Below are 15,772 nucleotides of genomic sequence, written 5' to 3'. Positions count from 1 at the left end.
CATAAACAATAATACCTCTATCATAGTGTTGTTATGAAGATAACTTGGAAGATAAATACTTCCTTTAAAGGCATCTTGAGGGATCAGGCAGCTGGATCTAATGATTGCATCCAAATTATTGCTTCGACTGTATGGTTCTTCCCATTTTAAAATGTACATAGGAGGTTGCCAATGATTTCCTAACAAGCAGACAATCTTGGGTTAAGTTTGAACTTGTGATGTGAGAGAACATAATTCCAATAGCTAACTCTTAATTTTTCTATTCCGCTAATCAAAATTCCAGCTAAATTGTAACAAAACAAAATTGCACACTTAAAATTTGTTAAAATGTTACATTATATATTATGTATATTTACCACAATAAAAAATATGTATGATAAATGCTTCAGTGATTAGAAAATAAATATCTTTAAAAAACGAAAAAAAAACTTATTTTGAATAAAAATGTATGGACCCCCCCAAAACAAAACAAAACAACAACAACAACAAAAAAAAACAAAAAAAAAAACAGGTTAGAAAAAAATTTGATCTCATGATCAAGAAGGAATTCTTATTAGTACCAGGATGGATAAGGCTGAACTTTTAAATGTCTTCTATCCTGTCTCTTCAGCCTAGATCACAAGTAAGTAGTTCACTACAATAAATTCAGTCAAGGTAGAATTTGGGAAATGAACACTAATCAAAGGGAGAGAAATGGTTAATGAGGGAAGGAAAAATGGAAGTATTCAATTCCACTGAATTTGATGATATGCACCCTAGGGATACTTGCTAAACAAGCAGATGTGGCTACAGACTCACAGGTCATTATTTTTGAGAAGTCATGGAGAACTGGAGAAGTCCCTAAAGACTAGAAAAGGACAAATATGGCTGTCTTTGAAACAGGAAGGGGAGAAACATAGAACGACCCTAGTAATTAAAGACCGCCAACTTATTGATCTTTAGGAGAAATGAGAAAGAACCATCAAACAATCAGTTTGCAGTCATCCAGGAAATCTGGAGACACTAAAGAGGAGTCAGCATGGTTCCGTGAACAGCAAACCATACGGATTACCTTAATTTATTATAGCAATAGAACAGGATTCCAAGACCAGGGAGAAGTCTCCAGTGTAATCTGTTACACTGGATAACATGGGAAAAATAGAATCTGGACCACATTGCTTTTAACAAGCTGAATATCTGGGTGGGAGATTTGTAGATAACGGAGGTGGTGAATAAATAGTAGACATATTATTGAGTGATGGTCCAGTAGGGATTGGTCCTGAGGACCAGTCTGTTCAGCTTATTTACTGATATTCTGGACAAAGAAATCAAGAATGTGTGCATCAAATTTGTGGGTCCCAAATTTGGTATGGTTTTGCCTTTCTGGAAAACAGTAATAAGTTCTAAATGACCCTATGCATTGGAAAAATAAGCCTATGATAATTAGGGTTGAAACTTAATAAGAAAATGTGCTTGTAAAGACCTACACCCAAGATTACAAATATAGGATAGGTAAGAGTATCAGAGAAAAACATGTGGGGGTCAGAACTGACCACAAATAGAATGTGAGTTAGAAGTACACTGTGGTTATACAAAAACCAACAGCATTCTGGGAAAAAGTAATTCACTCTTTCATTCAATTTTTTGAAAGACTATCATTGAGCATCTACTCTGTGTTTTCTTGCCTTTATGTAGTCATTTTTCCTTCTTTAAAATGTTTTGGAGCCTGAGAAATGTGTGGGAATGGAAAGAAGCTATCTCATCCACATAATCTATGATAATTACAAAGGCCATCTTTGTTTTTTTTTTTTTGAGATGGAGTCTCACTCTGTCGCCTAGGCTGGAGTGCAGTGGCTTGATCTTCTGCCTCCTGGGTTCAAGCGATTCTCCTGCCTCAGCTTCCCAAGTAGCTGGGATTATAGGCATGCGCCACCATGCCCACCTAATTTTGGTAGTTTTAGTAAAGACGGGGTTTCACCATGTTGCCCAGGCTGGTCTTGAACTCCTGACCTCAGGTGATCTCCCGCCTCAGCCTCCCAAAGTGCTGGGATTATAGGTGTGAGCCACTGCACCCAGCCTAAAAAGGCCTTCGAACGCCAAATTGAATGCCTGTGGTTCTACCTGATTTGACCTCTAATCTGCTTTTATAACCTCCATTTCCACTATAGCCCTTTTGTGTTCCTTATCTCTAGTCAAAATGGATTGTTTTTTCCTTTCCCCATACATGCCCTAATCTCTCTGTTCTGATTGTTTGTTGTTTCACAAATTCACTCATTCTACCAACTTTTACTGAGCACTTACTATGTAGCAGTCATTGTGGCTAGGATATTGATGATACCGAGATGAATAAAACACGATCCTTCCCTTCATGGAACTCACATTTCAGTGTGAGAGAATTATGTAAGCAAGTTTTTCTCACCCAACATCACAGAGGCCATAAGAAGACTGTGGAAGGTCTATTGTGGGCCTAAGGGAGGGTGAAAGCCACTCTTCCAGTTTCTGCCTCATTTCTTTATCATGCTTTCAATTTAATTTAATTCCATCTATTTAATTTCTTCCTTCTTCTCTCCTTCCTTTTGTTCTTTCTCTCTCTTTCTTTTTTTTTCCATCTGGTTAACTTAACTACCCTCATGGCTCAGCCAAATGCCACCTCTTCTGCAATGCCTTCCCTGTTATTTTCAGGCAGAATTAATAGCTGCTTTGTCTGTGTTCCCCATAGTACACCGTTTGTACTGCTATCAGGCTCTAGTTTAATTCTGTCTTGTATTACCTTGATTTGTTTACAAAACTGTCTGTCTTCCTTTGACTGAACTCCTTGAGAGTAGGGACCTTGACTTATTCATTTGTTTTTTTCTGTAGCACCTAGAAGAGTGCCTGGCACCTAGTTGACACTGAAAAAAATATTCATTAAATGTGAAATGAGAAGACCAGAGGAGGTGGGGTCTGGGGCTGGTCTTTCAGGAGAAAATATGCTGTCCTTGCACAGTGACTAGGAAGGGTATATCCACCTTCTCGTCATTGATCAGAGATCCTGAGAGCTTGTTAGAGGAACAATAGGTAGTTGCTTTTTCAATAACTACAGCACTTTTATTTTGTTGGATGGAGTATGAAAGCCCAAACATCCACGATGGTAGAGGTGACAAAATGGTGGCTAGTGGTCTTTGTAGGACCAAGATTATATGGACTGCAAATAATTTAATTTTCTGAAGATTTTCTAAATTATAAAAATAAAAAGACTTTACCCAAATTTCTTTCAACTTATCTTCAAAACACTGAAAAATTTCAAGCCTGGGACCACATTCTTCCATTGTAATTAGCTGAGGCTGAATCAGAGCTGCTCTCTTTAAAGGGGACAAGATTAATGCAGTCTTTACTTACACTTGTTTCGTTTTATTTTAATTGAGCTATAATTCATATACCATAAAATTCACCCTGTTCAAGTGTATAATTCAGTGGTTTTAGCATATTCACATGGTTGTGCAACTATCATCAGTGTCTAATGCCAGACCATTTTCATCACTTTAGAAAGAAACCACACATTCATTAGCTATCATTCCCCTATCTCTCCCCCTGCTGCTCCTGAAACCACTAATCTACTTTCTGTCTGTATGGTTTTGCCTATTCTGGGCATAGCATATAAGTGGAATCATACAACATTTAGCATTTTGTGTCTGGCTTCTTTCACTCGGCATTACATTTTCAAGGTTCATCCATATCGTAGCATGGATCATATGCTATTCATTTTAATGGCTGAATAGTATTCCGTTATATTGATATACCACATTTTGTTCACCTATTCGTCTGTTGTTTGGCATCTAGTTTACTTCTACAGTTTGGCTATTGTGAATAATGCTTCTGTGAACACTGGTGAACAAGTTTTTACATGAACCCAATTGTTTCCTAAGTCCAGCCCAATTGCCTCATTTCCAGCAATCTTTCTGATTCCTGTAGTTTTTGATCCTTGTGTTTGGAGCTGCTTAGGGGTAGAAAGAGTAGGAATGTGCTGGAAAAAAAGCAGAAAAAGGAAGAAGAGGTCCTGGGCACCTAGGGTGTAAGAAGAAGAGACTGAATACCTAGAGGTGACAAGGAATGCCTAAGGAGAAGAAAAGGAAAACAGGGATGAGAAGGAACAGAAGACACGCTTCGCCACAGCTTCCCTAGGATCACAAAGGATGCAGAGAAAAGGAGGGGGAAGGGGTGTATAGCAGCATGATGGAATGGGAAGGGCATCAGCCTAGGAGTCAGAAGTTGTAGGTTTGGTCCCTCTTTTGGCTGATATGACCTTGACAATGTACTTCCTTGAAATTCATGGCTTCTTATGCAAACTGGACACAAAATGACTCACTCATCCTCATTGGGTTTGCAGGAGGATCAAATGATACCACGGAAGTGACAAAGTGTTAGAAAGCTGAATATATAGTACACATGTGAGAGATTAAACTTCAGGAAAAAGCTTGCATGTGAGGCTTCCAAGGACTAAAGTGTTCCCTGAAGAGAATGGTCGGAGAAACTTAGCATCTGAGAGGGGCCTTTCTGTTGGAAATACTCTCATTGCCGATTAGTTTGCTCATAGGGACTCTTGTCCACAATAACTCTTTTCCTTCCCAGGCAAGGGTGAGGAGGATTTTTTTGCTCTTTCACAGATAAATGAGAGAGGCCTGTTGTGAAGGCCTAGGATTTGAGAAGGTCAGGAATTTGAGGGAGTTGGACACTGGAGTTTCCCTGGGGTCCCAGGGATTCATAGATTTTAACAAAATCTGGGCCTAGATTTTGTTAAAGCCCTTATCTGTTTTGAAAACCCCATCATGGATCATTAGTTTTATACAGCTTTTCCTTAGTTGTGATGGAAAAGTAGAAAACGTGATAAAATGCCCCACGAGATGATTAGGCCATTTCCAGAGGTCTCCGTGGACTGGGTGTGTCTTGAGGGCAGCCTAGCATTGCTTGAAATTTTCTGAGACATGAATGGTGATTATTATTAATAAAAAGTCAAGAAACAACAGATGCTGGCAAGGCTGCAGGGAAATAGGAAAGCTTTTACAGTGTGGGTGGAAATGTAAATTAGTTCAATAAAGTGGCAGATGGTGTGGCGATTCCTCAAAGACCTAGAATCAGAAATACTATTTGACCCAGCAATCCCATTACTGGGCATATACCCAAAAGAATATAAATCATTTTATTATAAAGACACATGCACACATACGTTCACTGCAGCACTATTTACCATTACAAAGACATGGAATCAAGTCAAATGTCCATCAGTGATAGACTGGATAAAGAAATGTGGTGCATATACACCATGGAATACTATGCAGCCATAAAAAGGAACGAGATCAGGTCCTTTGCAGGGACATGGATGGAGCTGGAAGCCATTATCCTCAGCAAACTAATGCAGGAACGGAATACCAAATACTATGTGTTCTCACTTATAAGTGGGAGCTGAACAATGAGAACACATGGGCACAGGGAGGGGAATAACCCACACTGGGGCCTGTTGGTAGGGACAAGGAGAGGGAGAGCATCACGGCATCAGGAAAAATAGCTAACGTATGCTGGGCTTAATATCTAGGTGATGGATTGATAGGTGCAGCAGATCATCATGGCACACCTATGCAACAAACTAGCACATCCTGCACTTGTACCCTGGAACTTAAAATGAAAAAAAAATTTCTGAGACATAATAAAACTCACTAATATTTATTGAGCACTACTTTATGCTACTCTTTTAATCATTTATGTACTAACTCACTTATCTTCATTAGAACCCTATGAAGTAGGTTTTTTTGCAGAGGAGGAACTATGAGGGATGAGAAGTTAAATAATGCCCTGGACACATAACCAGAAAGGGTGGAGTCGGTATCACACCCAGTCATCCTGATTTCAAAGCGGTGTACAGAATGTGATGTGATGTAGCAGAAAGAAGCCCAGGCTTCCAATGAGAAGGCCTGGTAGTCATCACTCCACTATCCCTGAGAAAAGAGAGTGGTCTGTGGCCTGTTATTGTGAGAATTGTCAGCCTGCTTTGGGTACCACCAAGACCTATCTCTCCCTTTATGTTGGATTGGTGGGGCCAACTCCTGACATAATTAAATCTTAAGTCTAGGAGGGATTGGATACTAGTCCTCGTAGTTTTATTTCCCATTTCCTCTCTAGTGTGAGACTTGTATGGGAAGGAGGGGAGAGAGAAGAAGTAGGGGGAGGAGAAGGGAGAGGGGGGTGGGGGGAATGACATCAGGTGGGAATGTGCCAGTCAGCGGGGGTAAATTTTCCACTTGGATCTATGTGGAAACCTGATCCTGCCTCTATTTTTGGTTTCCTTCTCTAACAACCTTTCACCAGATTGGAATTTTTCTGCACCTGTAACACATTTTTAATGTAATAAGTCTAGGAGAAACCAGGTATTATATCATGCTGAGGCCTGTGCTGTGTTTCTAGGAGCAAAGGTAGCCCAGACCCTAGTTTATCCCTATAGGGGATTAGTGTATTAGTCACCCTGTAAAAGCTCAATTTATTATGATTTTTTAAATGTTTCTTTTAGCACTTGCTTATAAAAGGTGAAGAGGGGAGCCTCAAATGTGTCTGTGTTCCCTGCCCCCACCTGCTTCACACAAGCCCATACTCTCTGTCAATTCCCTATGAACCCAAATTCCACAAAATTAAATCCAGAGGTATTGGCTTTGACCAATTAGCTTACCTTTGCTGCACTGGCCTTTGTGCTGGTTTGGGCCAGTGTGAGTAATGAAAAAATGAGATTATTGTACTTGCCACCCCTTGGTGGGGAATGAAAGTAACTTAGAAACTAAGTTAGCTGTTTAGGGTGACCACAAATGGCTCCTGGGACGGAAGCTCAGATTTGGGTTGTTTCTGTGCAACTAGGTCCTTCCTTCTCCCTTACTTGGCTATCTGTGGATATGCCACTGCTTGCGTGGGCCTCAGTGTAGATGTTTCTGACAGCTTTTCTACCTAACCGAAGTGTCCTATACAATTCATTCCTATCACCTGGTTAAAAAAAACCAAAATACAAAAAACAAAAACAAGGAAAGAAAGCAAAAAAGAAACAGTTTGAATCCCATGTTCACGAAAAATGTGTGAGGCCAACAGAACCTGCTGGAATCAGGAGCATACATGGCTTGGTGTCCCAATTCCACCATCCAGGCCAACGGCTGCATGCAAGCTACCTGGATTTTGAATTTTGGTGGATATTCAGTATTCAAGTAAGTCTTTTATCCTTTATTTCATCTCCTGTCCCCCACTCACTAAAATCCTGACTTCTACCTCAGAATGTGATATAATATAGCAGAAAGAAGCCTGCTTCCAATCCGAAGATAGGAACTGAAGCCTCAGCTTTGTCATTTTCTAGCTGTGTGCCAAGGGACAAAATCAAGTTTTGTGGAGACGCAAGTGGATATAGTTTCCGGTGTCTTTTTTAAGGAAAACAACACAAAGTCATGAATGCAAAATTGCTATGGTCCCTGAGAGGACCTGGAAAGGGCTTGTACAAGTGAAGGCTGAAGGACATCAAAGCTTCATTAGCTTCACTAAATTGCCTCTGTGTGTAGTCCTATGTCATTCAACCTCTTTGAGCTCTAGTTCTTTTCTTTTTTTTTCTTTTCTTTTCTCTCTCTCTCTCTCAACCTCCCTCCCTCCCTCTTTCTATTCCTTTCTTTTCTTTTTTAGATGGAGTCTCACTCCGTCACCCAGGCTGGAGTGCAGTAGTGTGATCTTGGCTCACTGTAACCTCCGCCTCCTAGGTTCAAGCAATTCTGCCTCAGCCTCCTGAGTAGCTGGGATTACAGGCAGCTGCCATCAAAACTGGCTAATTATTGTATTTCTAGTAGAGATGGGGTTTCACCATGTTGGCCAGGCTGGTCTTGAACCCCTTGACCTCAGGTGACCTGCCTGCCTTGGCCTCCCAAAGTGCTAGGATTACAGGTGTGAGCCACTGCGCCCAGCCTCTAGTTATTTCATTCCTAAAATGGACTTAATCATGCCTGTCTGTCCCAAGGGAGTATTGTAAGGAGTATGCAGGAGTAAATATGTGTGAGGGTGTTTTTGTACATACACACGCATGTACACACACACAAATACACAAACATGCACACATATATATACAATATATATTTTATATATATGTTTTACATATATATGTAATATATTATTACAGTTCGTTCAGATATTGGTTTAATGTTTTGATTACACTATCTAGAGTTTCCCTATCCCCTACTCAATTATTTGTCTCAATGTTTCTTTACTTTTTCTTTTCTTTTCTTTTTTTTTTTTGAGATGGAGTCTTACTCTGTTGCCCAGGCTAGAGGGCAGTGGCATGATCTTGGCTTACTGCAACCCACCTCCCAGGTTCATGTGATTCTCCTGCCTCAGCCTCCCAAGTAGCTGAGATTATAAGCATGCACCAACATACCTAGCTTTTTTTTTTTTTTTTTTTGTATTTTTAGTAGAGATGGGGTTTCACCATGTTGGCCAGGCTGCTCTTGAACTACTGACCTCAGGTGATCCACGCACCTTGGTCCCAAAGTGTTGGGATTACAGGCATGAGCCACTGCGCCTGGCCTCAATGTTTCTTTTTGGCTCATTGGCCAGGGCATGAAAATGCTTTATTGGGTGCCCATGATTTGTATTGCCGAATGAATTCCAGATCTAGAGAGTGATAAATAAAAAGTGTATTTGCAACAACATGTCTCTGGACCTTCTCCACTCCATCATTGCATATGTAAGTGGTTCTTGCTATATTTCACTAGACCTTCAATAATTGTGTTTGGAACCTTAAATATACCAGGGAATTAAGAAAAAAACTACGTACCTGGATGGTTATCAGTAAAATGTCTAACGCTGTTGGCTCCTCAGGTGTTGATAGAGACTTTCTCTGGCTTTGCAGCTTTGAGATCTGCATCCATTTGCCATTAAAAAATGAATAAAGCATCTCCACCTCCCTGATGGTGACTATGAGTATGTTTCCATGTCGATCTTTAATGGGCTCATAGTAAACTCTTCCCAAGTTGTGTGTCCCAAGTAAATTCTGGAAACAAATGGATTACTGGTAGCATAGAGGGTATTATGCTAGCAAAGCAGCACAACAGCAACAAAAGACACTGTGAATAATTATCTGATTGCTGAGAAGCTGTTTGCTCTCTCTCTCTCTTTTTTTTTTTGCACTTAAACCTAGAATATATGGCATCATAGAAATGTACTTCACAGAAGCTCAAAGAAAATGTCTTTACAAAGACATTTGTAACGATTGCAGAGCCTGCAAAGATTACAGCAAGACACACAAAAATTATGTTTTTTTAAAAAAGCAAATTCAGTATCTGTAAATATTTCTTACCCACATAGACACACCAGTACATAAACCTCAGTTACCAGCACTTGAAGAGAATCCCAGATGTTTTAAAGAAAAATGTCTGATATTTAAAGTATGCTTCTGTGGAGTTCTCAAGAGATCTGCAGCAAGCTGGTATGAGGTGGGGTTGTTTAAAATGAAGAAGTGAATTGACAATGTAGCACATTGTACAGGTCCCCAAATGACTGCACATTCCCTTCAAGATACTTTAATTGGGAAAGTGGCCTGGTTTGACTTATCTGTATTTCAGGGGCTTCTGTTTATTTAAAAACCTGTTAAAATTGCTTATAAACTGGGTCACCTGAGGCAGACAATACTTTCAGGAAAGTAGGAAGGGAAAGATGCCACACACTCAATGTGGAGGGGCTCAGGTTATTCCTAAAATAAACAGGAGTTTTACAAATATGCAGGGTTTGAAGATTTCTAACGTAGAACACTGGATGAATAGGATAGAATCCCCTCTTGCTTTAAATATCTATGATTTCTAAACATTATAAATCATCTTAGAGCTCCTAGTTGTTACTTTTGTGAGCTCACATAAGTGGTGGTGAGATGCCCTGTTAGCATGAATACAGAAATAGAACTGGGATTTGTAAAACTGACAAGGACGACCTAAACATGAATGAGCCAGGAAGTCAGTATCTACATCTATGAAAACTCTGCAATTTTCCCTCACAGGTAGGGACTGCGTCTGAAACCTTATCTTCTTCCTCACAAAGACCAGACATAGGGCAAATAAGGAATTTCATAAGTAATTTTTGACATAAAAATTCATTTAGCAAGATTATGATATTTTTGCAGTGGCCTAATCACTCAGTCATATTTTTTCTTTCCACCATTTGACTTCTAAATCATAGAGAAGTGGGTGTGGCTTTGAGTCCAGCCCTGTGGGGTACTAATCAGCAGTGTGATGTTGGTAAACTGGCTAGCCAAAAAGGAAAAGAAGAAAGAAAAGAAAAGAAAAGAAAGGCCTGATTTGTAGCATATGCCAGTTTCAGTGGTGTAAATACTCTTGCTGTAGTGGGATTTCAAACTACCCAGAGTTTGACAACAGGCTTTCAAAATCCCTGAATATTTAACAGTTGGCTCTCTTGGGCCAGTACAAGTTGGCTCCAGCCTACCATTGCTATTAAGCCTTTACTTATATTTGGTATTGAATTTCAGGGTTGGCTACCATTTATTAACTGTTGGACTTCCGAAAAATTATTTACCCTCTCTGGTCCTGAGTATCATCATCCAAAAGTAAGAGTCTTTACAGCTCAGACAGCTGTTATGCTAATCCTTATCTCAGTGAGTGTTTGAGGGGTTAAATCAAGCAACTCATGAAAAAGTAGTTTGCAAACTCTCAAGCTTGATACAATGTAGGGTGGGGGCTTTCTTTACTGCTCTAATTGGAATCCCACCCAGGCTTACATCTACTCCTTTTCAAGACCCATCCCAGATTTCAACTCCTCTGGGAAGACTTTTCCAACTCTCTAAGGTAGACTTTACCATCCCTCTTTTGTCCCTTACTGTTTCCTGTACAAACTTCCATCTTAGCATGTCTCTGGCTTTACTGCATGTATTAGTGTATGAGTTCATGTTATGAATTCATAGTTGTTTCATCTCTGTGTCTCTGTGTCCCTTGCACAGTGCCTGCAACATGGAAAGAACTCAGTCACTTTTTGTTGACTTAATTGACATTCTGTATTATCATTAAAAGGCTGGAAAATGTGATTCACTTTGGACCAAAGCTGATGGGTAGACATTGATTACGGTGGTCTTTTCACTTAAACAGTTATTATCAGTGGTTCACTATCAGCTGTAGATAGGTTTTCTAAGGAGTTGAATAAGAAAGCACTAGAAGTCTTCTTGAAATTTTTTATTAACATCAAATTAGGTTAGATAGCTTGCTTTGGGGAGAGTCCAATTTAAAAGTAGAATATTATTGTGAAAATAAATTGCAACCATCTTCCATGAGGGAGAATTCAGGGTTCTTTAGGGCCTAGAGGAAAAATAGACCATGTTAATACAGGTCATAATCAAAGTTAGGTGATCTGGGGCTCCGGATGATCCTACAAGAGCCACCTGATGGCTAACAGGAATGCATCTAGTTTATAACCAGGACAAATCACAGGGCTGTCAATAAGCCCTAGGCAGAGGCACAATATTTAGAGGTCTTTACTCAGTTTGGGGCGGCATGGACATGGGAAGGTGAAGGAAGTCCAGAGTTGGGATAAGGAGGCCTGAAAAAGAAGAGCAAAATTTTGGGAAAATCTTTTTTCCCCCTTAACAAATGTAAAGAACACAGTATTCATACATTGTTACTTACCTCTTACTCACTAACACTCACTTCTAAAAGCTATGGAGGAGGAAAGTTTAGCACAACCTGCAGTGTCAGAGTTTTACTGTCTTTGGGGGATAAGTAGTTTAGACACCTTTCAATGCAAGAGCAATGTACACTTCTCCCTCTTGGGGCCCTGTGTCATTTTCCTAAGAGAAAGAAGAACAATGTGGGCTCTTGGTCACTTACAGCCTTTCTCATCTTAATTTTTGTTTCCCAAATGCTAAGATACTTATCTCTCCTCCTGCCTAGGTAATTTTAATTAAGAATAGACTTCTTTTTCTTTTTTACCATAATATAATTTTTTCTCTTTAAAATTTTGCAAATTACTACGCAGTAAGATGATGAAGTACTGGAAAGAATGCAGGCTTTGGAGTTACATAAATCTGGATTTGAATCTATAATCTGCTACTTCCTATCTGTGTAACCTTGGCACAAATGAGCCTTTCTAGGCCCTAGCGTTGTGATCTGTTAAAAGAATACCAATCATAGTACTTTCTCATTAGGTTGCGGTAAAGATTAAATGAGATTAAAGTTTGTAAAGCACTCAACACAGGGCCTGGCACCTAGTTTGTTAAATAAATGAAAGTAGTCACTTCATTATTATTATTTACTATTACATATTAAAGGAGCTCACTAGAGAGCAGAAACCCAGAAAACAAGGTGCAGATTGCACAGTGCTTGATATGCACTGTGATAAAGGTAGGTCTCCCGACTTGGACCCAGTGACTAGCCCAGTGACTATGAGTGCAGATGAGGGGGAGAAAGATCATGACTGAGGCCTCTGCGCACCGTGATAAAATGTCTGAGCCACAGCTGGAGGAGTCTAAGTCAGAGAATGCCTTGGTCAGAATCTTTTAGATTGGCTACTCTGGCCAAAGTATGGAGAGTGGATTGGAGGGTGTTAAGATTGGTAGCAGAGGGATGACTTTGGAGGCTTTTGACCTAATTGGAGTATTCAGGCAGTAGTATACAAAACTGGAAAGGAGAGGAGAGTAAAATGAGATGCCCCAGAGGAAAATCAATAGAATTTATTTTTGGTTGATGCCAATCAAACTATGTATAATGCATTTTTACTTTTCTCAGAACATCATTATTTTATTTTATTTTATTTGTGAGACAGAGTTTCATTCTTGTTGCCCAGGCTGGAGTGCAATGGTATGATCTCAGCTCACCACAACCTCCGCCTCCCGGGTTCAAGCGATTCTTCTGCCTCAGCCTCCTGAGTAGCAGGGATTACAGACATGCACCACCACATCCAGTTAATTTTGTATTTTTAGTAGAGATGGAGTTTCTCCGTGTTGGTCAGGCTGGTCTTGAACTCCTGACTACAGGTGATCCGCCCGCCTTGGCCTCCCAAAGTGCTGGGATTACAAGCGTGAGCCACCGCGCCTGGCCACATTGTAAAATATTTTAAATTAGTAGAGTGATCTAACAAATTAACTATGTGTCAATCCTCAAATTTCTTTTTCTTTCCCTTCAGAAGTTTTTCTGTACCTTACACCTCCCTTCCACCTCTCTTACCTCCCTCCCCAACAAAAGGTGCCTTCAGTATTTCCAGACATTTTCTTTATAGAGACTAGTAAATAGTTTGGGCAATAGGTCCGACCAAAAAAAGTGATGAAAGCAACTTTTATTGTTGAACTAGGCTTACGGAAACTTGGAGAGGAGGACATGCATATAGTACTCAGGCCTTGATGGAGGCACTGTGAAGGTGACCATTTATTGAAGACTATGAGGCTCTCTGGTCATAGTGCAGGACCAGAGAGCTATCCATCCAGGTGGTAACTATGCTACAAAACATTTCTGTGATCCCTTTTCCCTTTGGCTAGATAAAGTTTCCCTCAAGTGTGATCACTGGGGTACATGGGTTTGGATTGACAGATATATTTATTTATCCAACCTGTACTTACTGAGTGTCTACCACATGCCAGGCATTGGGGATATAGTGGTAGCCAAGACAGACACATTCCCTGAACTGAGGAACTCACAGTCCAAGTGGGTCACTAAACAGATTATAATACAAATAATAAACTCTAGGATTCTGATCACTTTCCTGAATGAAGAATACAAGGTGCTAAGAGAGTGATTCACTTAATCAAGGGATCAGAGAAAGGCTCTTTAAGGAAGTATAAAAGTTAAGCTGAAACCTGGAGGATATGTAGGAATTAGTAAGGCAAAGTGAGGAAAGAAGGGGATTCCAAGCAAAGGAAACAGCTCGAAAACTAGCAAAGGATACTGAGAAAGACCAGCAAGTTGTAAGAAAATCAGGAGAGTGTGAAACTGTGGAAGCCAAAGGATATGCCAGTCTACACAAGGAGTATGGAACCAAGGGTATAAAATGTTGCTTAGTGAAACTGAAGTCATTGGCAAGACTAGATCTAGGTTTTGTGGGGGCCTGAACCATACAATTTTGAGGCACTCTTTAAGACAAAGAATACAAAATTACAAAAATAAAACTAGGTATAAAAGTGAATCTTTATCTAGAATGATTAAAGAAATCTCCTTCTCTCCAGCAAATACTAGAGTGTTTGGAATTCTGGGTTCCCTTTCCCCCTGAAATTTCTTTAGGTAGTTTGCAAGAAATGCTTCCTGACTGCAGTTCAGCTTCCCTTCCCTCAAACACTGTGGGTTTCACATTCACAGGGGTCCCGCGCTCACAGCTCATGCAAGTGAAGCGTCCTGAAGCTCCATTTTGGCAGCATCATCTGCCTCTGATTTCTGGTGCCTTTAAAGAGCAGCTTCGTATGCATCATGGTACCAAAGTCAGAGAGAGGGTTGAGAACCGATAGGAAATGAAGATGTCAGTGGAGAAAGAGGATGTAGGTAACTCTTCCAAGAAGTTTGGGTGTAAGGAAGAGAATAGTTTGGTAGCTGAAGGGGCATGTGGGGCTATGGGAGGAATTTAGGGGGAGATTTAACTGGAAAGACTTGAGTATTTTAAAATAAAAATGAAAGGGAAGAGATGGGACCCAGAGCACATGTGGAGGAATGAACTTATGTCAGGAAATGTGAGACTTTATCTTCTGAAATAAAAAAGAAAAAAAAAAGAAGGTTCGGTCTGTGCAAGGAGGTTTATAAATTTGGCAGAAAAAATCATTAATTTCCTTTTTTTTCCTGGATGAATTATACAGTGAAATCATCACCTGAGATGTGAAGGAGAGTGTGGGGAAGGAGAAGGGATGTGGGAGAATGAAGAAGGTTTTTATTTTATTTTATTTTTTTGAGACAGGGTCTTACTCTGTCACCCAGGCTGGAGTGCAGTGGCACGATCTCAGCTCACTGCAACCTCTGCCTCCCAGGCTCAAGTGATCCTCCCATGTCAGCCTCCTGAGTAGCCAGGACTGCAGATGTGCATCACCATGTCCAGCTAATTTTTGTATTTTTGCTAGAGATGGGGTTTTGCCGTGTTGCCCAGCTAGTCTGAAACTCCTAAGCTCAAGTGATCCACCTGCCAGCTTCCCAACGTGCTGGGGGAAGGTTTTAAAATAGTTGCTTTACAGTGTGAGAAAGCAAATTTAGTAGAGAAAGGAAATTGGACCACTAGGTAACATTACATGTGAGAATTGTAGTCATGAATTTAACATAAAACCAGTCAGCCTTTTTTTGTGATTATTTTTAATGTGGCAATGTGTAACTACTTTAGACATGTTGGATTCATCCAGGCGTGGGATTTTTCCAAATAAATAATATAGAGGGAAAAAAATGGAATATTTTCAAGGAAGTGATTAAGAGGGGCTAAGGAATCTAAGCTAGTCAAGGAAGGAAATGACTTCAGAAGTGGGCTGATGCATTATGAAAAGTGGTGAGGTCTATAGATTTGGAAGCTGAAGAAGTCCAAAAGTATTGTAATGGGAGTAGTTGAGTAGGGTCACACTGGCCATCATTGCATCACTCAGCGTCTGACTGCACTGACTTGTAGCAGCCTGATCCTTCTCATATTGCTGATATCAGATTAAAGTTCTAAGAAACCTCCAATAAACACATAATAAAGAGCTCCCCTTGAAATTCTAAGGTTTGGCCGGGCGCGGTGGCTCAAGCCTGTAATCCCAGCACTTTGGGAGGCCGAGACGGGTGGATCACGAGGTCAGGAGATCGAGACCATCCTGGCGAAC

At 40.3% G+C, this 15,772-nt stretch overlaps 1 protein-coding gene across 2 annotated transcripts in view; it reads right to left on the bottom strand.

The window, feature by feature from the left end:
- ANKFN1 (ankyrin repeat and fibronectin type III domain containing 1) overlaps window positions 1–15,772 on the bottom strand; it is a 365,709-nt gene that overhangs the window by 44,957 nt on the left and 304,980 nt on the right. For both annotated transcript variants that reach the window (XM_033183583.1, XM_033183581.1), the window contains one exon: window positions 8,798–9,013. In XM_033183583.1, coding sequence (XP_033039474.1) covers window positions 8,798–9,013 — 216 coding nt within the window. The remainder of the gene's footprint in view (window positions 1–8,797; window positions 9,014–15,772) is intronic.

The sequence above is a fragment of the Trachypithecus francoisi genome, unplaced genomic scaffold (genome assembly GCF_009764315.1).
Source record: "Trachypithecus francoisi isolate TF-2019V2 unplaced genomic scaffold, Tfra_2.0 Lachesis_group20, whole genome shotgun sequence".
Lineage (NCBI taxonomy): Eukaryota > Metazoa > Chordata > Mammalia > Primates > Cercopithecidae > Trachypithecus > Trachypithecus francoisi.
Note: the sequence above shows the minus strand (reverse complement) of the source record. Positions and strands in the feature narration are given on the sequence as shown.